At 40.1% G+C, this 23,924-nt stretch overlaps 1 protein-coding gene across 1 annotated transcript in view; it reads left to right on the top strand.

Moving 5' to 3' along the window:
- The window catches only part of CNTN5 (contactin 5), a 324,115-nt gene that overhangs the window by 25,797 nt on the left and 274,394 nt on the right, over positions 1-23,924 (top strand). The window contains exon 2 of the mRNA XM_061628766.1: positions 2,869-3,072. Within this exon, the coding sequence (XP_061484750.1) occupies positions 2,869-3,072 (204 nt within the window). The remainder of the gene's footprint in view (positions 1-2,868; positions 3,073-23,924) is intronic.

Below are 23,924 nucleotides of genomic sequence, written 5' to 3'. Positions count from 1 at the left end.
CCAGTCTCCAGGGTCTCCTCTCTCACAAGGACCCCTATATCTTTAATCTCCTGTGTCTCCAAACAATAGATTTTATTTCTAAAGTCCATAGACTCCAAATCTTTTTCCTGTTCCACGTTTGTTCCAATCTCCGGGGTCTCCTCTCTCACAGGGACCCCTTCCAGGGTCACCTCTCTCACAGGGACCCCTATATCTTTAATCTCCTGCGTCATTTTACTCAATTCAATTTTCAGCTCCTTACAACCCTGTCGCAGGTTTTGTTTCGTTATCTCAATCTCATCCATTATTTTCTGAAACATAGTTATTTCCAGATTCTCAGCCACTTTCTTAATTGCCATTTTAAAAGAAAAATATAGGAAAACCACTTCTTATTTCAGCAACAATTGGGTTAATACTCCAAACTTGGTGACATCACAGTATAAACAGAGCAGACAGCCTTATCTCTCCATGCTTAAGTAAACAAAATGCAGTTCCCAGGATCGAAACAATTAATGGCGTCGTTAGAAAACAGATTCGACAAAATAAAATAGACCAAAAAGAGAGTAGTCTCAGACAATATAATATTCTTCAAAATAAAAATCTGGAATAGAAATCCCTCTTCTGTGTATATCTTTAGAATGCAAATCCAGGACAGCTTTTTGCAACAAAAACAGAGATAAGCTATTAATTAGTGAGTAGCAGAGAGAAGTTATGGCTCCCCAGTGAGATGTCAAAAACCGATCAATCTGGCAAATCTCTTTTAAACAGCAACAATTTAAGTCAAGTAAAAGAAAAATATAGAAAGAAGGGTGCTTGCCTGTTAGTGCGTTCTCTCTTAGAAGGTAAGATGAACGTTCGCTTTATCAGATAGAGCTTGTTGTTGAAAATCCGTCCCACCTTGGTCGGCTGGACCTCGTCCCATAAATTAATGAGATCTGGTCGTCCCAACAAAAATAGGCTTTGAGGTTAATCTCTTCGTTTCTCCCTACCCGGGAGAAGTTTAATCAGTCAAAAAAAAAAAAAAAATCTGACTGATATATCTGAATAAGCTTCTTTTGAGGCAGGAGCCCGTCTCAAAAGCAGGCACAGGCTAAGTCACCCTTCCCGGAAGTCCAGAATATATAAAAAAAAAAAAAAAAAAAAAAAAAAGAATATAAAAAATTGAGATGAAGTTTTGTCTTCTAAGACAGCTCTGGCAGGAAGACGACTCTGCTACTGTAGCTGCCTACTTTTCCTCAACCACTTTTCCAAATAAAACCACGTTTTATTGCATCATCATCACCATTATTATTATTATTATTATTATTATTATTATTATTATTATTATTATTATTATTATTATCCAAAACAGCATTAGCAGAGTCCCATTGGTGCAGCAACACTTGTTTCCTCTCCTCCCCCAACACATTCCTCCCAGTTCTTCTCTGGATGGTCCCCCAACCCTCTGGAGTGGATTTTGAGGCACACAGGGGTTACAAGGGAAAGGAGAGGAGGGGAAAGTTCCGTTCCAGTAGTGCAAGTCTTGACCAGCCTTATTAAAAATCGCTGCTTCAAGCCCTGGAAAGCTGCTGCCAGCCAGAGTAGACAATACTGACATAAACAGATCAATGATCTGGCTCAGTGTATAAGAACATAAGAAAAGCCCCACTGGATCAGGCCAGTGGCCCATCTAGTCCAGCTTCCTGTTCTCACATTGGCCAACCAGATCCTTATGGGAAGCCCAAAAGCAGGACCTATGTGCAAAAGCACGCTCCCCTCCTGCAGCTTCCATCAGCCAGTGTTCAGAAGCATATTGCCTCCGACAGTGGAGGTAGAACATAGTCATCGGGGTTAGTAGCCACTTTGGATATGATCAGTTTTATTTATGCTAAGCACATTTGTGTAGGAATGAGAATGTGAAGACCTATGTAGGCTTTCATTTGCAATGATTGTACATCTATGCAATTCACTTTGGGGATCTATAACCAGCCACCAGTAAATAGCCGAGTTAATTATGAAGCAACAAATGCAACACTAGAGTACAATAAAAATAACAAAGAGTAAACTAAACATATAGGCAAAGGCAGCTGAACCAAAAGAACTAAGAAGAGCCTGCTGGATCAGGCTAATAGCCCATCTAGTCCAGCTTTCTGTTCTCACAATGGCCAACCAGATCCCTGTGGGAAGCTCCCCTCTTCTGGGATTTCCAGCAACTGGTATTCAGAAGCATACTGCCTCTGATGATGGAAGTAGAGCATAGCCATCATGGCTAGTAGCCATTGACAGCCTTATCCTCCATGAAAATCTGGAAGATTACTGTAGTTTGCTAACACATAAATGTCTGTATGAAAAGTTGTTCTTTTTCGTCTACGCCACTGTGCTTCAACCTTGGGTCCTCAAATGTCAGACTACAGTTCCCATAATTTCCAGTCACTTAGCCAATGGCCAAGGATGATGGGAGTTGTAGTCTCGAAATAGCCAATGTGGTGCCTCCATATTTTTCTGGACTCCAACTGCCATCATCCCTGACCATTGATTGAAACTGATGGGAGCTGGAGTTCCACAGTAGCTGGGGCATACCACACTGGTAACTTGGCCTTTGTCTTGCTCCTTGAGGGGACAAAAAACCCACTAGCAATTATTATTATTTTTATTATTATTTATTAAATTTATATACCGCCCGACTAGCAATAGCTCTATGCTAGCATATGCCTTGTATGAACATTAGTTACTCATTCTCTTGACTTCAGCAATCTCACTATAAAAGATTCAAGATAGCCATGAAGCTTCCTGATGCTAATTTTTTAATAGAAATTTGAGATATTTTTAATTTAGGGCCAAGTTCATTTCCAGACTTACCCAGTTGAGGTGGTTGGTAATTATAATACCTGCTGCATTTTTATTTTCCAGAGATCATCTATAGCTGGGTATTTAATGAATTCCCCTCCTTTGTGGCAGAAGACAGCCGGCGCTTCATCTCCCAGGAAACAGGCAATCTCTACATCTCCAAAGTGCAGCTATCTGACGTGGGCAGCTATATCTGCCTGGTGAAGAACACAGTGACCAACGCCAGAGTCCTTAGCCCTCCTACGCCGCTAACACTTCGAACTGATGGTAAGCAAGCTTTGTCTCCAAGTTGAAAAGGATTAAGGGTCATTTCCCATGCCACCCCCCCAATGGGATTTACAAGCAGAAACAGTGCCACACACCTTTGTTACACCAAGATTGGGCTAATTGGACTGTCTCTGAAAAGCCTCCAGAAACTTCAGGTGGCCCAGAAAGCAGCTATTAGGCTGCTCACAGGAATTTGGCTATGTGAGTGTATTGCATTCATTTTAGAATGGCTGCACTGATTACCAACAATTTTCCAGGCACAATTCAAACAACTGTGTTTTTTCCTGTAAAGTCCTAAGTCGCTTGGGTTCAGGGTACTTAAAGACATGCCTCCTCTCTAATAGGGATGGAGAAGAAATTCCGTTCAGATTTTAATGTGAACCTACATAATGTGATTTTAATGTGAACCGAAACAGAGCTATCCTTTGAAATTTGCACTTCTCTGTTGTCCAACCAAATTTGTATCTTATGGGGGTAAAATGCATGCAATCAGTAAAATAACATATGGAATATATTAATTTTCTTCAAGAAAAACAAAAGGAAATGTGATCTGACAAGCTGGCATGACCTGGTGAACGCCAGCGAGAAAGTCTATAATTTTGGCAGATGATTGATCAACACATGCATACTAGGGGTAGGGTTTGCTATCTGATTCCGTTCCATTTTTCAATTCATCAAATAGGCTGCCACTTCCTATTGGGTATAAGTTGTGTTCTGCTAGTTAACACAATTCCCGGTTCTCCCTTATTTTTCTGAAAAATTGCGTAATTTTCTCCATTATTCCTTATGCTGCTGTATATTTATATAATGTATACAACAGCAGCAGATTACACAAATAATTGTGTAAATAATTATGTAATTCTTGCCGTGGGTTTTTTAAAAAAATTACAGTGTCTCTAACAGCCACGAATGCACGCAAAGAATGAGAGCTTGTTTGATGATGAGACGAACTTGCTGATTATCCCAGAATTTGATACCAAATCCAATTTTGTGAATATTCTGCGCTATCCCTAATGTATACCCTGCTCTTCCTTTTGGATTTGACAGAGGCTTATATATGAGACTTGGTATCTCTGGGTCAAAACCATTGGGTTCCCCTCAGTTCTGTGATAGTGCAGAAGAGGCCATGTTATTGCAGTAATGTCACTGTAATTCTGTGATACTGTGATCCATGTTACTGCAGTTTTGTGATTCTGCAGAATTTGCCAGTATGCTTGCTGGGTCTGATGGGAGTTGTGGTGCAGCAACATCCCAAAGGCCAAAGGCTTCCTATGGCTGCTGCAGAATTTATAGCTGAAATCTTGGAAAAGGCATTTGTGAAAAATGCTTCAATCAACTAACTAACAAGTTGCAGCCTTCAAACAATTATCATCCACACGCTCAGCATTAGAGCATTCTATATATGACTATATATATGAGGAGAGACTCAAAGAAATGGGCATGTTTAGCTTTCAGAGGAGAAGACTGAGGGGAGACATGATAGCACTGTTCAAGTACTTGAAATGTTTTCATACAGAGGAGGGCCAGGATCTCTTCTCGATCATCCTAGAGCGCAGGACATGAATTAATGGGCTCAAGTTACAGGAAGCCAGATTTCAGCTGAACATCAGGAAAAGCTTCCTGTTAGAGCGGTATGACAATGGAACCAATTACCTAGGGAGGTGATGGTCATTCAAAAGGCAGCTGGACAGCCACCTGACAGGTTTGCTTTAAGTTGGATTCCTGCATTGAGCAGGGGGTTGGACTTGATGGCCTTATAGGCCTCTTCCAACTCTACTATTCTATTATTCTATGACTTGGGAAATCCAGTTTCACCTTTCCACTTAGCCATGAAGCTCAATGGATGATCTTGGGTCATCACTATTTTTCAGCCTAATCTATTTCACCAGGATAAAATGGGGAAATAATGTACAGTTTTGAACTCCTTAGGGGAGTGGCGGAATATAAATGTAATAAGACCTCTCCTGGAGAACATATTGAGTAAAGAGAAAAGAATATGGTGGGTGAATATATCAATTTCAGTTTCTCATTTTTCCAATCTTAAGTTCAATTTTCCACGTTTCCACATCGCTTTGAGATCTTTTATAAAAAAATACCCCCATGAAAATTCATCAACATTTTAATGCAAATATCTCCTAATAGGCACATGTCTACATGCACCTTTGCCTAATATACACTTTTTGCAAAGAGATGTCTTCATTTTATGCATTTTTGTATGTTATTTTCACAAATATATTTCTTTATTTACAAATGTATTTATATACTGCCCTCTCACGAAACATCAAGTGCAGTGTACAGCAGCATAATAACATTTAAAAGCAATACTAAACAATTACAAAAAATGACTGGCTACTGAAAAGACAATTGGATATATGAATTTTAATGAATGTTTTGCCCAAGTATAGTGCATTTTTGTACACATGACTTGGCTGGAGAATTGCATTGCAAAATTCAGAGAAGTGTGAATATCAAAGGATGGCTGTTGTTTCAATTTGCATAATGTTTCAGAAAGCATGGACTAGTAGGTTTGCCTTTTAAATGCAAACTGAATTGAATTTCTCCTCCATCCCTAACAATACTATTATTGTCTAATTTTGGCTTTAATTTTGTGTATTTCCACCCTGGGACCTTTGGGTGAAGGACACTCTATAAATATGGTAAATACATAAAATAAATAATACTGGTTTAGATGTTCAAATAGTCTGACCTAGTAAAAGGAAGCTGCATCTGTGCCCAATAGAGGCTGTTTTAAATTAAACATTACTATAAATGCATGACTTATTTGCATCATTCCATTTCTAAATGCACCCCACTTGGGAGTTGATTTCAAGAAAATGTATTTAGGATCAAGATACAAGATTACTCTGAATGACTGTCAGTTTTTCAGAAACTAGTTTGAGCATTCCGCTCGCACGCACGCATGCACGTGCACACACACACAAACACAGTCACACACACAAACACATAAGCTCATAGGAGTAAGTACTAAACAAAGCTACAAAACATGCAAACACAGTAAGGTACTTGCTCAGGCTTATAAATATTTGAGCACTGTGAGAATATTACAAAGTCTCTTGCTTTGAAAAGATAATTTGATTTGATACAGTATATATTCACTCAGAGCTTAGCCTGGAATTAAGTTGATCTTTGTTCATTACTACTGACTGTAAAGTTTCCATGTTTGCACAGCATGAATCCTGCACTAAAAGGAGGTTCAACTTGTACTTCCTGCCATAGCAGTTCATTTTGATTTTGCACCATCCTAAATTTACCAGTCTTGGCAATTCAGCAGTCAGCTAATGTCATCTGACATTCCTTGAGTCAAACCTCCCTTTCTTTTTTAAGACACTAAAAATGATTTCCAAAAGAACTTACATTTTTATTTTATCATTTGGTTTATCTCCACAAATGTATTCTTCTCTTCACTCTTCAAGACGAAGGTTTCGATTGGCCTATAGGCTATAGAAAACATGCAGTCGTGGGGCATCTGCCCACATATGCATTTTTCTAGATGCACACTTTGTTTTAACATCCAATTTTGTGAGGCAAAAATCTACCACCTGTGCAGTTTTCATTGTGCAATTTACACATAGGTAGGCCTACAGGGTGATCTTTCTAGGACATTGTCACAAATTGTCACCTGTACAACATCGCCAAATTTTAGCCAGTTACCACTTACCCTTTTCCTTCTGGAACAAAACAAACAAACAGCTGGGGCATAAAATGCGTTGGGATATATTTACTACCCCAGCCAATGTTAGAGGATTGGGGTGGTAAGAACACTCCATTGTTTTTTTCATAGGAAAAAATGGTCAGGGACAGGTCGACAAAGAGCAACATTGTACCTCCTCCTAATAAGTGCTTTCTGGCTCTGGGTGTTTGAGTACAGACACAAATGTTAATCTGGGGTCAGGATATCGGCCCACCATACATTGGAAATCTCATTGGGGTAGAAAATACACCCCATAAACTGTCAGTGTGATTTCCCCCCCTCAGCATTGGATTTAAAAGTGTACAACAAAAAATGTAATGTATAAATTTGGATTCCTGCATTGAGCAGGATGTTGGACTTGATGGCCTTATAGGCCCCTTCCAACTCTACTATTCTATGATTCTAAATGAAAAAAATGGGTGCCTAGAGACACAGGTGTCATACATCCTTCCTGACGAGGTACGCCTGGCACCTGCTTTACTATCTTTTCGGCGCCAGGTGAAAACCTTCCTCTTTGCCCAGGCATTTTAATATTTTTAGTATTTTAGTATTTGTATTTAATGTTTGTAAAGATAGTTATATGTTTCATCTTTTTTCTCTAATTACTTTTGATTTGTATTTAATATGGGTTTATTATGTTAATCTCACTTTTGTTGTATGTTTAAATTGTTGATTTGATGATCAGGTGGTTTTTAAATTGAATGTAAATATATATTTTTATCCAATGTACACTGCTCAGAGAGCCTTGCTATGGGCGGTATAAAAATTGAATTAAATAAATAAATAAAATAAATACAAGTGTACTAATTAGAGTCAGAATTTGCTGCAGTGGATTGCTGAGTGGTCTACTATAAACCCAGGTTTGTTATCATATCATAATAATGTGTGAAATGGTCCACAGAATCTCCTTTCTCTTCTGTGCAGAAAAGGGTCACAGTTGAGGGCCAAGGAGATGAGATGATGGTGATTCACAATTGGGTAACCCATCCCTTTATTTTTGTTTTGTGATATGTGGGATTTGAATCAGGACCATGGGAGAGGGATAGATTTAACCCTTTCCCCTACACTATTTTTTCCCCAATGAAAACCACTCACTGAAAGTAAGTAGTGCCCCGCTCAAGGAGAACGTACATGTACCCAAAGCTTTTTTTTCTTCTCCAGTGAGTCAAAAATCCTTTTGGAGGAATTTCTCTGGGGAAATGGCTGCTTTTTACAAAACTTTATGAAGGATCCAGTCACAGGTCTCCATTGCCTCACCTAGTTTTGTCCACAGAAGGGGAAAAAACAGCATGTATGAGAAATTAGATTCAAAGGTTCTCAGAAGGTGTTTAGGATTGGGCTTTACAAGGCTTGTTTTATTGTTTTATATTATTATTTGTATTATTTTTAAATTGTTTTTAGATTTTTAAGTGCCTTTTAAGGTTTTAAGGTTGTGTATAGTTTAATGGTATTTTAATTGTATGTTTTTCTATGTTTTTAACTACATGTAGTTTTATTTGTAAGCCGCCCTGAGTTCCAGTTTGGAAAAAGGGCAGGGTAAAAATAAAGTTTCAATTCAATTCAATTCAGATGACAATGCTGGTGGAACCCCGGACAATCAGTGATGGCAGATGGCCACTTTAATTAGGGATGGGTTAATCTGTCAACCTTGGAGTATCTCTGTTTCCAAGTCTTATGTTCAGTTTGTAATATTTCTGCATCAGTTTGCGATTTTTTTTTTAAAAAAAACCTTCTCTTGAAAATTCAGTGTTTTATGTGAATTTCTCCTGACATACACATTTCTGTATACAACTTTGCCAAATATACACATTTTTGCAAACCATTTTCCCTAATGTTGAACATTTTTGTATGTTATTTTCACAAACATAAGCACGCTTTCCCCTAATGTGCACTTTATTTTCTGTATACATGGTTTGGTTGGAGGAATGCATTTCAAAATTCACAGGAGTGTGAAGTTTGAAGGATGGCTGCATTTTGTTTTGTCAGTTGATCCAGGAAGTGCAAATTAGGTGGGTTTGCATTAAAATACAAACTGAACCAAACTTCTCCCCCACTGCTAGCTCTGGTTTTATATTACTGCTATTAGGAAAACTCTGTAAAGAAGATAGGGGACTCCTAACATCTCTCATAAACTATAGTTCCCAGGATTCTCTGAGGGAAGCCATGACTGTTTACAGTAGTATATACTACTTTAAATGTACAATGCAGATGAGGCCAATGACTGCAGTCCAGAATCCGATGAGGGCTAAAAGTGTTAACATTAATTTCTCTTGGCAATGTATGTAATCTGAAAAGTATCTAACAGTTCTGTGATAAATGAAAAAGAACCTGTTTACTGAACAGACCACCAGAAATACTGTGATAATTTGCAGTCAGGTTTGGCTTGTGTTGCTATTTTCAATCCCTAGAGTAAACATATTCCATGAACTCACAACCTGTCCTATTTCCATGCTGAAGTAATAATTTATATCATAATACCAGGTTAAGGTCTTTTGTGTGGGATATCATAGATATATGATTTAGATTTTGTTTCCTGAGTCCTAACTGAGCAGAGCAGAGGGAGCTGTATCAGCTGATCCAGGGAATATACAAGTGAGCCAGCTCTCAGAGAGCGAGTGAACAGAGTGAGCTAACAGGACTTTGGCAGAGGAGGTTTAGGGAGGAAGAGACAAAGGCAAAGAGAGCTCTGAAGCTGTGTGCACTGAAGCCGTGTACTTTGAAGCGATGTGAAGGGTTGCAAAGCAGTTTTGACTGGAAGCGGCATGGCCTAATAGCTTCTGGCTGAAGGGGTGTGGCCTGATAGCTGCTGAATGCAAGTAGGAGCAGCTGTGTGTGCTGAGAGTTTTCATTCTGTTTCTTGGCTCCTAACTGAGCAGAGCAGAGGGAGCTGTGTCAGCTGGTCCAGAGGATGTACAAGTGAGCCAGCTCTCAGAAAACGAACAGGGCAAGCTAACAGGAGTTTGGCAGAGGAGGTCGTTGGGGAAGGTCAAAGAGGAGGTCTCTAATTTGTGTGTGTGTGTGGTGCACCACATACCAGTGGGACTTTCCTGTTTACCCTAAAGGAGGACAGGACAAAGCACAAGTCATTCCAATACAAGTAGAAAGAAAGAAAGAAAAGGCAGTAGAGACTATGGACAAGGACACTCCAGTGGTGGTGACATGCAAGGTGGGTGCAATGTCTGTTTTCTTCCTGAGAACATGGCTTAAATGTGCAACAAGTGCAAGCCAGTGGCATTGTTGGAGGAAAAAGTAAGAAACCTGGAATGGCAGATGGCCACACTGAAGAGTATAAGAGAAGACAAAGAGTTCTTAGACAGAATGCTGGAAAAACAACAGCAAAGAGAAGTACAGGAGGTGGAAGACCAACAACATGTTGAAGCAGAAGAGGAGACTGTTGTGGAGAGCAACAACGAAGTGGAGGAAACTGTGGAAAAAGGTGACAGGAGCAGAAGAGCAAGAAGACAGCTATCACTGGTGGAATCCACGGAACCACTTTCAGGCACTTGAGGATGAGACTTGAGGATGAGCACAGCCTGCAAGGGAAGAATTAGAGGAGACCCCACACGACAGCGATCAAGAAGCTGATGCTCAGTCAAGCAGAGGCAATAAAACCTTGCCCTATGACAAGAAGAAGAGAAGAGTAGTAGTAATAGGAGGCTCCCTACTGCATGGGATTGAACCCCAAGTGTTTATTTATTTATTTATTTATTTTATTAGATTTATATCCTGCCCTTTCTTCCACTAGGAGCCCAGAAGATCCATGGACTCGCCAGGAATACTGTCTCTCTGGAGGACAGATTAGAGATTTAATGAAAGGATTGCCATCACTCATAAAGCCCACTGACAGATATCCCTTTCTTCTCATCCATGTGGGAACAAATGATACTGCCAAGTGGAGCTATGAAGAAATCACATCAGACTTTGAAGCTCTGGGAAGGAAACCCAAGGACTTTGGGGCCCAGACAGTTTTCTCATCCATCCTTCCATTACTTAGAAGAGGATTAGAAGGAGAAAGAAAAACACTCTGGGTAAATGACTGGCTACAAAAGCGCTGCCAACATGAGAGATTTGGATTCTGGGACCACGGCCTATGCTTTCTGGAAGATGGACTGCTGGCAAGTGATGGATTGCACCTCACAAGGACTGGGGGAAATGTGTTTGGTCACAACATGGAAAACTTCATCAGGAGAGCTTTAAACTGAATTCTAAGGGGGAGGGAGATGTAAACTTGGTGGTAACAACTAATAAAGGCTTGTACAGAGTAAGAGGAACTGAGAGAACGGCTCTAGTGGTGCCCAGTAACAGTCTTCATAAAAATGTAGGAAGGAAGCCAGGTTGTAAATCACATGGGTATACTAATGCCCAGAGTATGGGAAACGAACAGGACAAACTTGAACTCTTAATACAGGAGCATAAATATGACTTGATAGGTATAATTTAAACTTGGTGGGATAACTCCCATGAGTGGAATATTGCAATTGAAGGATGTAACTTATTCCAAAAGAACAGAAGGAATAGAAAGGAGGTGGAGTCACTCTATATGCTAAAAATATATATCCCTGCACAGAAATACAGGACAATGAGCTTGGTAGCTCCACCGAGAGTATCTGGATTAAAATAAATGGGGCAAGGAATAAAAGGAACATGATGGTTGCAGTCTACTACCAACTACCCAATCAAGGAGAACAAGAGGATGAAACTTTTGAAAAGCAAATTACCAGTGTTTTGAGGAGGTATGGTCTAACAGTAATGGGGACTTCGATTACCCCAATATCTGTTAGCAGACAAATTCTGCCAAACACGGACCCTCCAAGAAATTCCTGACTTGTGTTGGAGATAACTTTCAACTACAGAAAGTGTAGGAAGCAACTAGAGGATCAGCTATCCTTTACTTGATTCTGATGGATGAAGTGGAAATTACAGGAACTCTGGGGGCAAGTGACCATGCTATATTTGAGTTCTTCGTTTTAAAGGAAGCAAAAGCTGAGAGTAGCTTTCCTGGACTTCAGGAAAGCTGATTTTAATAAACTCAAAGCCATGGTAAGTAAGGTTCCATGGCAAGCGACCCTAATGATAGACAGAGTCAAGATGGGTGGGAATTTCTAAAGAAGAAAATTGTAAAGGCACAATGGCAAACAATTCCGTCAAGGAAAAAAGGGGGAAGACAGCAGAAGAAGCCAGTGTGGCTTCACAGAAAACTTAGAGATAACCTGAAAACAAAAAAGGACACTACAGGAATGGGAAGGAAGGCCAGACCACAAAGGAAGAGTACAGACAGTTAGCACAGAATTGCAGGGAAGGCGTCAGGAAGGCTAAAGCTGAGAATGAGCTGAGGTTAGCGAGATATGCTAAAAGCAACAAAAAAGTTTTTTTCAAGTGCGTCCATAGTAAAAGACAGAGAAAAGAAATGGTAGTACAACTGCTCAATGAGTATGGCAAAACGATAACAGATGACAAAGAAAAGAGAGATGTGCTCAATTCCTAGTTTGGCTCAGTCTTCTTCCAAAAGAAGGTCTGTGACCCTCCCAAGAAACATGAAGTTGAAGAGGCAGGATTGCAGCTTGAAACTGATAGACAAATGGTGAAGGAATACCTAATCACTTTGAACAAGTTCAAATCTGCAGGGCCCAATGAACTGCATCCTAGAATATTGAAGGATATCTTTGTGAAATCATGGAGAATGGGTGAAGTGCCGGATGATTGGAGGGGGGGCAATATTTTCCCTATCTTCAAAATGTTCAAAAGGAAGGAACCTGGGAACTACAAACCAGTCAGCCTGACTACAGTCCCTGGGAAAATTCTGGAGCAGATTATAAAGCTGCCAGTCTGTAAACACTTTGGAAACAATGCAGTGATTACTAGAAGCCAACATGGATTTATCAAGAACAAATCCTGTCAGACTAATCTTATTACATTTTTTGATCAGGTAACCTCGCTGGTAGACTCTAGGAATGCTGTGACATAATATATCTCAACAAAGATATATTCTTCAGCAAAGTTTTTGACAAAGTGCCCATGATACTCTGATTAGCAAGCTAACTAAATGTGGGCTGGATGGAACAAATATCAGGTGGATCCACAGTTGGCAACAGAATCATACTCAAAGAATGCTTATCAATGGTTCCTTCTCAAACTAGGGGGAGGTAAAGATTGGGACACTGCAGAGTTCGATCCTGGATCCAGTACTCTTTAACATTTTTATTAATGACTTGGATGAGGAGGTGTATGGAATGCTTATCAGATCTGCAGATGATACAAAATTGGGAGGGATAGCTAATACCCTGGAAGACAGAAACAAGATTCAAAAGGATCTTGATAGGCTGGAACACTGGGCTGAAAACAACAGAATGAAATTTAACAGGGTTAGGGTTAGGGTTATTCACAGGTATACAATGGGAATACTTGGCTCAGCAATACTACATGCGGGAAAGATCTTGGCATTGTAGTTGATCACAAGCTGAAAATGAGCCAACAGTGCAATGTGGCTACAAAAAAGGCAAATGCTATTTTAGGCTGCATTAACAGAAGTATAGTTTCCAAATCACATATAGTTCCCCTGCATTCAGCACTGCTTAGGCCTCATCTTTAGTACTTTGTCCAGTTCTGGACACCACACTTTAAGTAGGATGCAGACAAACTGGAATGGGTTCAGAGGAGGGCAACAAGGATGATCAGCGGATTGGAAACAAAGCCCTATGAGAAGAGACTGAAAGAACTGGGCATGTTTAACCTTGAGAAGAGAAGATGGAGGGGAGATGTGATAGTACTTTTCAAGTACTTGAAAGGTTGCCACGTTAGAGGGCCAGTATCTCTTCTCGATCTTCCCAGAATGCAGGACATGGAATAATGGACTCAAGTTACAGGAAGCCAGATTTCAATTGAACATCCTAACTTCCTAACTGTTACAGTGGTACAACAATGGAACCAATTACCTAGGGAGGTGGTGGGTTCTCCAACACTGGAGGCATTCAAGAGGCAGCTGGACAGCCACCTGTTGGGAATGCTTTAAGTTGGATTCCTGCATTGAGCAGGGGGTTGGACTTGATGGCCTTATAGGCCCTTTCCATGATTCTAGACTGTGACTTAACAAATTGCAACATTAGTATTTTGCTATTGGTAATTTGTCTGCTACCTGTCAGCGTGAGAGTCCTCATTAGCCGTTGGCTATCCTGGTATGGTATCATATGATAGAAGCCTAGAATGAAGATCAGAAGGCACAGGAAGGTGGGAGATGAGGACTGAAGAAAAGGCTAAAATAAAGAAGGAAGAACAGTCTGAATATATTTATTATTTATTTTATGGAAGGGATCTTCCAAAAAGGAGAAGGCTGTTGTGAAAGTGAAGACAAAAAAGGCCTAGATGGAATAAAGCCATAGTTAGAAAGAAACAAGAGGACTTAGGAAAAAGTGGAAGAAGCATAGGAATAAGAAAAGGATAGATGGAGGAAAGTGCTGTGGGAATGGAGAATGAGCTAAATGAGGCTGAAGGGGTAAGACAAGTGCCATTGGAAATCTGCTTGTGCCCTGTTGATATTGATTAAGTATGGATGATGTCATAGAATGTTCTGAATGAAAAATCTCACTCAGGACTTAGAGTCAGAGAAAGGAGACAAACGGGAACAGGTTCAGAGGAGACTGAGGGGAGATATGATAGCACTGTTCAAGTACTTGAAAGGTTGTCACACAGAGGAGGGCCAGGATATCTTCTCGATTGTCCCAGAGTGCAGGACATGAAATAATGGGCTTAAGTTACAGGAAACCCTATTTCGACTGAACATCATGAAAAAGCTCCTAACTGTCAGAGTGGTACGACAATGGAACCAAAGACTTAGGGTGGTGGTGGGATCTCCAACACTGGTGGCATTCAAGAGGCAGCTGGATAGACACCTGTCCAGTATGCTTTAAGTTGAATTCCTGAAATGAGCAGGGGAGTAGAATCAATGGCCTTTCAACTAGGCCCCTTCCAACTCTACTTTCTATTATTCTATGAAAGGTAAGGATAAATTTATTTGGCCTTGGCTGGCATTGTTGAGGGAAACCAAGCAGAGTGCTCTTCAGGAGATCATCTCAATCGTGTAAGTGAGCTCTTTATGGGGAAAAGATGCATAGATATGTAGAGAGTGAAATTTAGAACAATCCAATTACAATAATCCTGTCTGTGAATTGGAGTTTTCATGGCCCACTACTTCCTGTTCATAATTCTCAATTGCAGGCAATACCACTGGGATTTGGCATCTTACGACAAAAAAGCTCCCAAGACAACATGTCTATATATTTATCTTCATTGAAGCAGCTGAATAATAATATAGCTTTATGTCAAATCCTGCAAGAGTGTAGGAATTCACTTGTCTATATATTAATCTTTTATTTCCTTAGAGCTCTGCCTCAAAGGGAAACTTATCTCCTTGATACCAAGCAAATTAAATAAAAACATCAAGAAATCCTTGAATGGATTCTGAATAAAATGAATACCTCATTTGTGCAAATGTCCTTGACAATCAGTCATTCCATACAATTCAATTTCACTTTGTGCAGACTTACAAAAACAATTTAAAATTCTATCTGAGGAGATAAAAACTTTCACCAGGAAAAAAATAGATCATGCATCATTTCATTAACTGCTTTTTACAATGCCTTAGAAACTCGGAAGAATTATTTAATAAGTGTTTACAAGCAGTAGAAAGAGCATTGTTAGTAGGTATCTTCAGAGTCTCAGTTACCAATTGGAAGCAGTAAAAAAAACCCTTTAATAAAAAAGTAACATGCAACTTCCTCGGCATTTAAACTCAGGGAGTGTGCTGTTTGATAATATTGTGCAGTTATTTCTAGTTGATATATTTTTACAATGCCACTCCTCCCCCCTCATGTGCCTAAAAAAAACCATACTTGATTGCATGCTGTTTCTTATTAACAAAGACATGAAGCCACTCAAAGCTTGGTATGTTTTACTGCAGGGGTAGCCAATGTGGTATCCCCCAGATGTTGTTGACTATAACTTCCATCATTCCTGATCATTGGCCATGTTGGACGGGGCTGATGGGAACTGGAGTCTAATTAGCGATGTGACAGAATTCTGCACAATTGATAAGTGGCTTGCAGACAAGGAACGAACTCAAATCACTACCTGTCTCTGAGTTCGACAGAACTATTTTGAACTGGCTCCAGCCAACGGATCCCATACCAAAGTCCAATGACAGCTGGTGGGCACCTCATTGGCTACTTCTGTTTTATATGTTCCATCGCTGCCCACTACAAAATATATAGCCATAGGTATATCCCAGACCACCACTGATTTCTCAGGGCTAAATTACACATGATACAAGATGTCCGCTCTATTGGATCTCCTGATAACTTTTACTTTTGGTAAAAGCAGCCACAAGACCCTGAGTTTGGACTGAAGTTATGGCTCTGATAGACTGGGTTTTTTTTAAAAAAAAATTCCCCAGTGCCAGTTCACCCCCCTCTCCCCAAAAAAATAATAGCTATTGTTTTTGTTTGGAAGAACATGTTTTACTTGCAGCAGCTCTTCAACATTGTACAGTTGAAAACCAAACTTGTTTGAAGCGACCATAGAAGAATTTTAGGTCTGTACTGACAGCAAGTTCTTTTCCAAGTCACATCTAGCTAACAAGATGTATCACACAACCTGTGACTCATCACGATGGATGCTGTCCACTATTCATCTTTCACAAATATCATGAGCTGAAAATGCTGCTTAGCTTCTAAAGTCCCATTTTCAGGCTGCATAAATGGGCATTTTTTTCAAGAAATTCTACGTATTTTCAAAGACTGGGGGAAGGGGCTTACCAAGATAAAAGGCAGTGGCATCATCCTTTCCCCCATCTGTCCTTTTTGACAGCATAGCTTGGCTTCTACTACAAGGCAAGCAGCAATAGCAGCTCTCTTGGCAGCCCAGCAGGCCACCGTAATCTCCCATAATGCCTTACCTCAAATGATGCTGCATCTTGCTGTAGCATCATTCCAGATATGTATATATTTGGGGGAGATGATGGCTGTCACAGTGGTCAGCAGTTTCTTCAGTTGAATTTCTCCCCTCCCACCCAATCATGGCATTTCCCCCTCCCCTTTGCCCTGCAATCCCTCAATCTTTGAAAAGAAAGTTCAAAAACATAACTTTGGCTGAGCTCTACACTCTGGAATTGCAGAGAAACCAGCTATGCCAATCAGTGGAAGATCCCTATAAATACTTCTAGGCCAAGGTTGCTTGTCTGAGCAACATGGAGACCTACATTTGGTAATTACAAGTCATCATTATTCCCCATCTGCTTTTGCTTCAACCCTACCTTGAACAGCCCAGGAGCAAAATCTAATTCCTACCAAATTCTTGTCAGCACTTCTATCATTTTTGCAATTCCCAAACAAACAAAACAACGAAAATTTATAGAGCCTCTGGCATGTAATTATACATGGCTGGTGGACTTTTGCAGGCAGTTTAGTAGTAGTAGTAGTAGTAGTAGTAGTAGTAGTGTTAATAATAATAATAATAATAATAATAATAATAATAATAATAATAATAATAATAATAATAATAATAATAATAATAATACTTTCCTACCCTTCACCATAAGGTACCATAACTACATAAGAATGTCTGCATTTGGTAACTGCTTGGCAAAGCAGAGCTAGGAGCAGTGCCTAATGAATTAGTGCACATAATTAGTGAAATCAGAGTTCTGCTTGACTATTGATCTGACGCAAACTGACTACTCCATCAATAGAAAGTGCAGGTATTTTGTTACTCTGCTAATTATCTGTTGAAAGATTTATCTGGTTGTTCAACTCCTTAGGCTTATAGCAACATATATGACATCTCATTTACACACACTGGCAGGGGAAGAGATACCTGTTTATGTTTTCTTCCCATGGTCAACTCTTAAACATCACCAGTCTCTGGAAAAATACAAGTCTTGCAAAGGCCCTTTCCAACAATTACTTCAGTTTCCTCCTCCTTTAAGTTGACTGCATAGCACAATTCAGTCCCCCAGCTTAATCCAAGGCAAATGTTGCAAGCAGATTTTGGCTTAGTAGGCATGATTTGTCTGGTCTTTGACTGTAATAAACTTTTACAATTTAGTAGGCATGATGTTACTACTTACAGGACTAGATATTTATTTGCCTCCCCATACACAAATTCTAAACCTTTTTCTGTATATTACCTGTCTCACAGCTTTCCCTACTGTCCCTGGGATATGACATGGAGTCCAGCTAGGAGCAAATTGTCATATCCTGTCATATGTCAGCCCACTGAAGCAATCCAATAATGAAGAGCAACCATTTGGCTTCAGGAAAGAATAGCTGCAATGTAACAAGGGCACTTTGTCGCTATAGGCAGTAAAATAATGGACATTTGGGGTTGCTGCTGTGGAAAGAGGACGAAGGAGCTTTGAGCCTGTCTGGTCTTTATTATCAAAGAAATGATGGGACGTTTGCATTTGACTGTGTTTTGCACAATGCATGTGGGCCATTCTGGCAGACAAGCGTTTCTCATTCACACAGCTCATTTTAGCTTAATTGGATATCAGAGATTGTACAAGCAATCCTGTTTTCTATCTCAGTCTATCACAGCTGACGGGGGGGGGGGAATCTGCCCATAAGACAAGGCAGACGTTACGACCATCTGAGGAACTGAATTAAGAGGATGTTTGCTTTTGTAACTCACGAAAGCAACCGTGTGAGCATTTTATGGAAGGAGCAATGGAAGGTTTTAATTGCTGAAAAGTGTCTCAAGCAGGCGTCCAAGTCAAAGCATGACATCTGCCAAGTTGGTTTCCAAACCATGGGGAGAAAGTAGGGAATGTGTTTAATAGCCTAGAAAGGTCAATGTTAGAAAGAAAAAGGCAAGTAAATGGGCAGACATGATAGAGAGGTATAAAAATTGTGCATGGTGTGGAGAATTCTGCCATGAAGAAACCTTTCACAGTGGATACGGAAATGTTTTTCTCCCTCTCTCGTAATACTAGAACTTGGGGTCATCCAAGAAAGCTGAATGCTGGAAGAATCACAAAAGACAGTACGTCTTCACACAGCACATATTTAAGCTGTAAAATTCACTACCACACAACCAGAGCTTGGAAAAGTTACTTTTTTGAACTACAACTCCCATCAGCCCCAGCCAGCATGGCACTGGCTGGGGCTGATGGGAGTTGTAGTTCAAAAAAGTAACTTTTCCAAGCTCTGCACACAATGTAGTGATTGCCATCAACTTGGATGTCTTTAAAAGAGGGTTAGAAGCATTCATGGAGGATAAGGCTACCATTAGGTACTAGCCACAATGGTCATGTCCCACTTCTACAGCCAGAGGCAGTATGCCACTGAATAACAGTTGCTGGGAATCAGAAGTGCCGGGAATTAATTGCTGTGACACACAAGTCCTGCTTACAGGCTTTCCATGGGCATCTGCTTGCCACTGTAAGAACAGGATGCTGAGCTAGGCAGGCCTTTGGCCTGATCCAGCAGGATTCTTCTTCTATTCTTATGCATATATCAAGGGTGTGCAATGACCACAAGTTTCACCTTATAACTGTATCTATAGCATTTAGAAGCAGCCCAGTCTGTTTCAGATCCACTCTGTGTTTTTCCGTTTCAGTTCATTATTCTGGTTGGAATCTGTTTTATCTGAAGGTCTGTTTTGTCTCCATTGGCTATAATGGGGGATCTAAAAGGAGCTATAAGATTTGTTGTTGTTTTTCATTTTAGCATATGTGGATGAAATGTGAAGGCAAAAGACCTTCCCCAAAGTGGATTTGGCCTGTCAAATTTCAGACATACCCATGTTGGGGGGGGGGGTTGTGCAGAGAACCTTTAAAGTTCTTTTTTTTTTAACTCTCTAACTTTTTTATTTTCTGTCAAGATTAGATGCAGATTGCAAGCACAGTCACCTCTCCTGTCAAATTTCAGAAAGATAGATGCAGCAGTTTTCCCCAAAGGTCAGAGTTTACCATTTTCAAGGGGGGATATAAATCGTGTTTCCTCCCCTGGATTTTTTTAAGGTGAGGGAATCAATTTGAAACTTAGGGACATGAGAGAGGTGCCCTTGGGAAAGAAACCTGCTAAATCTGAGACAAATAGATTCAGGGGCTGTCATCCTAAATGATTTTACCTGGAAGTCACCTTTTTTTTTCTTGCTGTCCTGCCTTGCTGGAAGAATCCTATGTGAAGAAAAAAAAAGAGAAAGAGCTATGATTTGTTTGTTAGAAAAAAATAGAAGGATTGGGAAAGAATCAGGCCATCTCAATAGTCTTACTTCCACCATTTACACCCTGCTCTCACAGCCAAAATTCAGAAGAGAAGGACAACCCATTTATTTACTTCAACATCACTATGCTTGGAGTTCACTGGGGAAATAATTCACTGTGATTAAAAGCTAGGCCTGTCTGTCAAAACAAAAGATTCCCCCCTCACACTCTCTGGCTGTGGGTTTAACTTTATCCAAAAACCGAGGCAACAGAAGATTGGGCCCTCCCTGATCCACCTCAACATGCCTTATTAATGGTTCTGTCCAACTCGATAACATGAAATATTACCCTGAATCACCCTAATTCACCTTGATATTTGGGGTACTCACAGAGCTGATGTGCATTCCATTATGTGATTATATATAACAACAAAATGGCCACTGATCTCTATAGCAAACCCACTGAGGCCCACACCTTTGGAAATCCTGCCATCCTAAGCATATAAAGAAAAAACATTGTCTATAGCTTAGCTCTCAAAATGAAACAACAAAGAGAAATACTAAAGAAGGATTAGTGAACTTAGAGAACACCTTCTTGAGAGGATATCCTTCACATGTAATTGATTGCAACTTCTACTGAGCCTCCATTCTGTCCAGAGAACCTCCTCCATCATAATGAGGTTTCAGAAAACAAAGAACAATGTATTACATTTGTGGTAGATTTCCATCCAACATCCCCTAACTAGCAACTAGCAATCAGGGAGAGCTACCCATTGCTAGAAAACTCTGAATGTCTGGCTGGAGCCATCAACAACCCTAGCATTTCACCAGCCTCCTAATTTACACAAACTATTAGTAAGAGTTGTGCTAAAGCCACCTCATCCTTATCCTTTGAAACACAGTATCACCTGTGTGTACCTTGTGGAGACAACTACTTTCAAAAGCACTAGGTCAGACAGAACATATTGCATCAGACAGAACATCACCTGCAATATCATTTATGTCATCAAATGCAAAAAAAACAGGATGTTATATCCAATACGTAGGAAAAATATAACTGATCAATGCACATGCTTCAGAAACCACAAATTGGCAATCTTGACTAAAAAAGTGGAGCAACCAGTTGCAAAACATTTAACACAGGCCACAGCCTGTTAGACTTATCTGTAACAGCTATAGAGATGCCAAAGATCCAAGAGCATTGATAAGATGGAAAACTTCTGGATATACTCCATGGGCACATTAGCACCACATAGCGTTAACTTGGAGGACAGAACAAACATTACTTAGCTTCTGCAAATGAAGCCCCTCTGAGCATTCCATCCTCAAAGCTCTGTAGCTGCCACTTTGGTAGCAGCATTTGTATGTTTACAGCTGATGAAGGCAGAAGCTGAAAAGGGTTTTTTTTTTGCCTGTTAGTGAATGTGTTTTAACTTTAACATTGAAGATGCTGGATCATATGAATTGTTGCTATCTTTGTTCCAGTGAATGAGAAATAGTTACTCAGTTACTGTAGCTTCGGCTATGGGGTGGTATATAAATACAATAAACAAACAAACAGATAAATAAATAAATAAATGCAACACAGCTGGTATAGCACAGTGGGAATGAGAGCCTGGCTGGGAGTCCAGAGTCTGTGAGTTCAAATCCCTGCTTGTGTATCCTGGGTGTCAAGGGCCAGCTAAAGATCACCCCCGCAGTGAGTGGCTCAGGGGTTACATGCCGTGCCACCTGTGCAGCCGTGGGCAAGCTGCATAGTCTCAAGGAGCCCAGTTGCCCCCCAGCTGGCAGTTGCATACAAGGAAGGGGCTGGCTTGTGCAGCTGTGGCAAGCTGAGCAGGCCCTAGCCAGCTGTGGAGGACTAGCCTCAGAGGGAAGCAATGGTAAACCCCCTCTTAATACCACTTACCATGAAAACCCTATTCATAGAGTCGCCATAAGTCAGGTTCGACTTGAAGGCAGTCCATTTTCCATTTTCAGAGATAACAGAAAGGCACATTTTGATATTTAAAAAAATAACATAATAAAATAGCAATTAGTATCTTTGGTGTATATATACCATAACATTCTTGGAATGTATGTATGAATGTTGTCATTGTTATTCAATTTTGATTTGCTGAACCATTCTTATTAGGCTACCCATAAATCCATATATAAACATAAAAACCTAATAGTGTGCCTTACAGCAGGTCAGACTATTTGTCCACCATCTAGCCCAATATTGTCTATTCTGACTGGCAGTGGCTCTCCAGAGGTCTTTTATATTATCTGTTATCTGATCCTTAAACTGGAGATGCCTTCTGCATGCAAAACATGCACTCTTACCATTGAGCTACAATCCCTTCCAAATCCCAGTTTATTAAGCATAGTTTCAGTTTATTAAGCAATTTTTATTTCTACATTCTTCAGTTACTAAATATTTCAAGAATATGTTACAAGATGAGAAGTGACTCATTTCTTCACTGTATAGTCCTTGAAAGTTTTTTCTCTCTCTCCGTTGGATGCAATATTAAAATTCTTTTGAGCTGGATTGGTTTGAATAGCACAATCTAGCCAGGGGGATGAAGATGATGTGATTGTAACATTTCTTTCCACAGTCTCATGTAAAACCACTGGACATTTTATCAGTTTAGGACACTACAGTGTAGGGATTTCTCACAGCGCTTTTTAGGGATTGCCAAAGGACACATTTGTTCCTGAAGAACAGACTAGCAGGAATCAGCAGTGAAAGAATGTTTTGATAAAATACAGCAAATGCATCATTTATTTATTTATTATTTTATTTATATCCCGTCCTTCCTCCCAGTAGGAGCCCAGGGTGGCAACCCTGGCAATTATGGAGTAAACAGGCAGTATGTACTGAATGTGTTGCTCAGGGATATGGTCATGAAGCTGAAATATTTACATGAACACAAAAGTATTTCTTCCAGTGCATTGATTTTTTTCCATATGCTGTAAGCTAAATATTACACAATATATATGTCTTACAAAAATTCATTTGTACTATTAAGATTTACACAATTAGAAATAGTGATGTCTTAAATAGCATCCAATATATATATATATATATATATATATATATAGGTTTGTATTCAATGTAGTGTTAAGTCATTTGTTCCATCAGCACAAAGATTTCCCCCTTTGGAGGAAGGACAGGATGTACATTTGTCCTATGCTATATTTGCCTCCATTGTGATGGAGGGGCAGGCCTCATCTCCATGGAAACATGGAGAGGGAGGAGCAAAGTAGGGATGTAGCCTCCAAACTATGTTTGTGCATACTATGGCAAAGGACAGAGAGGGATAGTGAGAGGGGGAAAGTGGTGGTTTAAAACAACAGGAGAGGTTTGAATAGACTGGATGTGAAGGAACACTTAGTGTTTTTTAAAAAAATGTTAACATGGATAAATAGTGGAGATGGATACAGAAGCTAACACCAACAAGCTAACACAGATGTAATGGAGTCTTTCCCAACTCCCTTCTTGCTAAATTCAAGCATCTCTTTTCTAAAATCCAACACTTTTTTTCCTCAGTGTTTCTCCATCCCTGTTTTACTCAAACCTCTCCTCTTTTTTGCTCTCATGTCTCTCCACCCCTGCTTTACTCGTACTTCTCCCATTGGTTGAAAAGGAGTGTGTGTGCAAGGGGGGGGTGAAGAATAGCAAGAGGAGGAGGCATCAAAATGGGGGTTGGTCTATGTACAAGGGGAATTGAGAAAAGGAGGAAGGAAAAGGGTGAAGGTAAAAACTGAGTGTGCAAAGGGGGGCTGCAGTATAGAAGGGAGGAGGTGGAAATGGGGATGGTTTGTGTAGAAGGGGGAGTTGAGAAGGAAAGAGAAGGAAATAAAAGGGTACAAGTGAAAATGGGGAACAATGGGGGTTGCAAAAAAGGAGAGAGTAGGGGCATGGGAACGGGGGTGAAGATGGAAATGGGTACAAAAGGGGCTG

This window comes from Rhineura floridana, chromosome 5 (assembly GCF_030035675.1).
Source record: "Rhineura floridana isolate rRhiFlo1 chromosome 5, rRhiFlo1.hap2, whole genome shotgun sequence".
In the NCBI taxonomy this organism is placed as follows: Eukaryota; Metazoa; Chordata; class Lepidosauria; order Squamata; family Rhineuridae; genus Rhineura; species Rhineura floridana.
The sequence above is the reverse complement of the archived record's forward strand: the minus strand, read 5'-3'. Positions and strand labels throughout refer to the sequence as shown.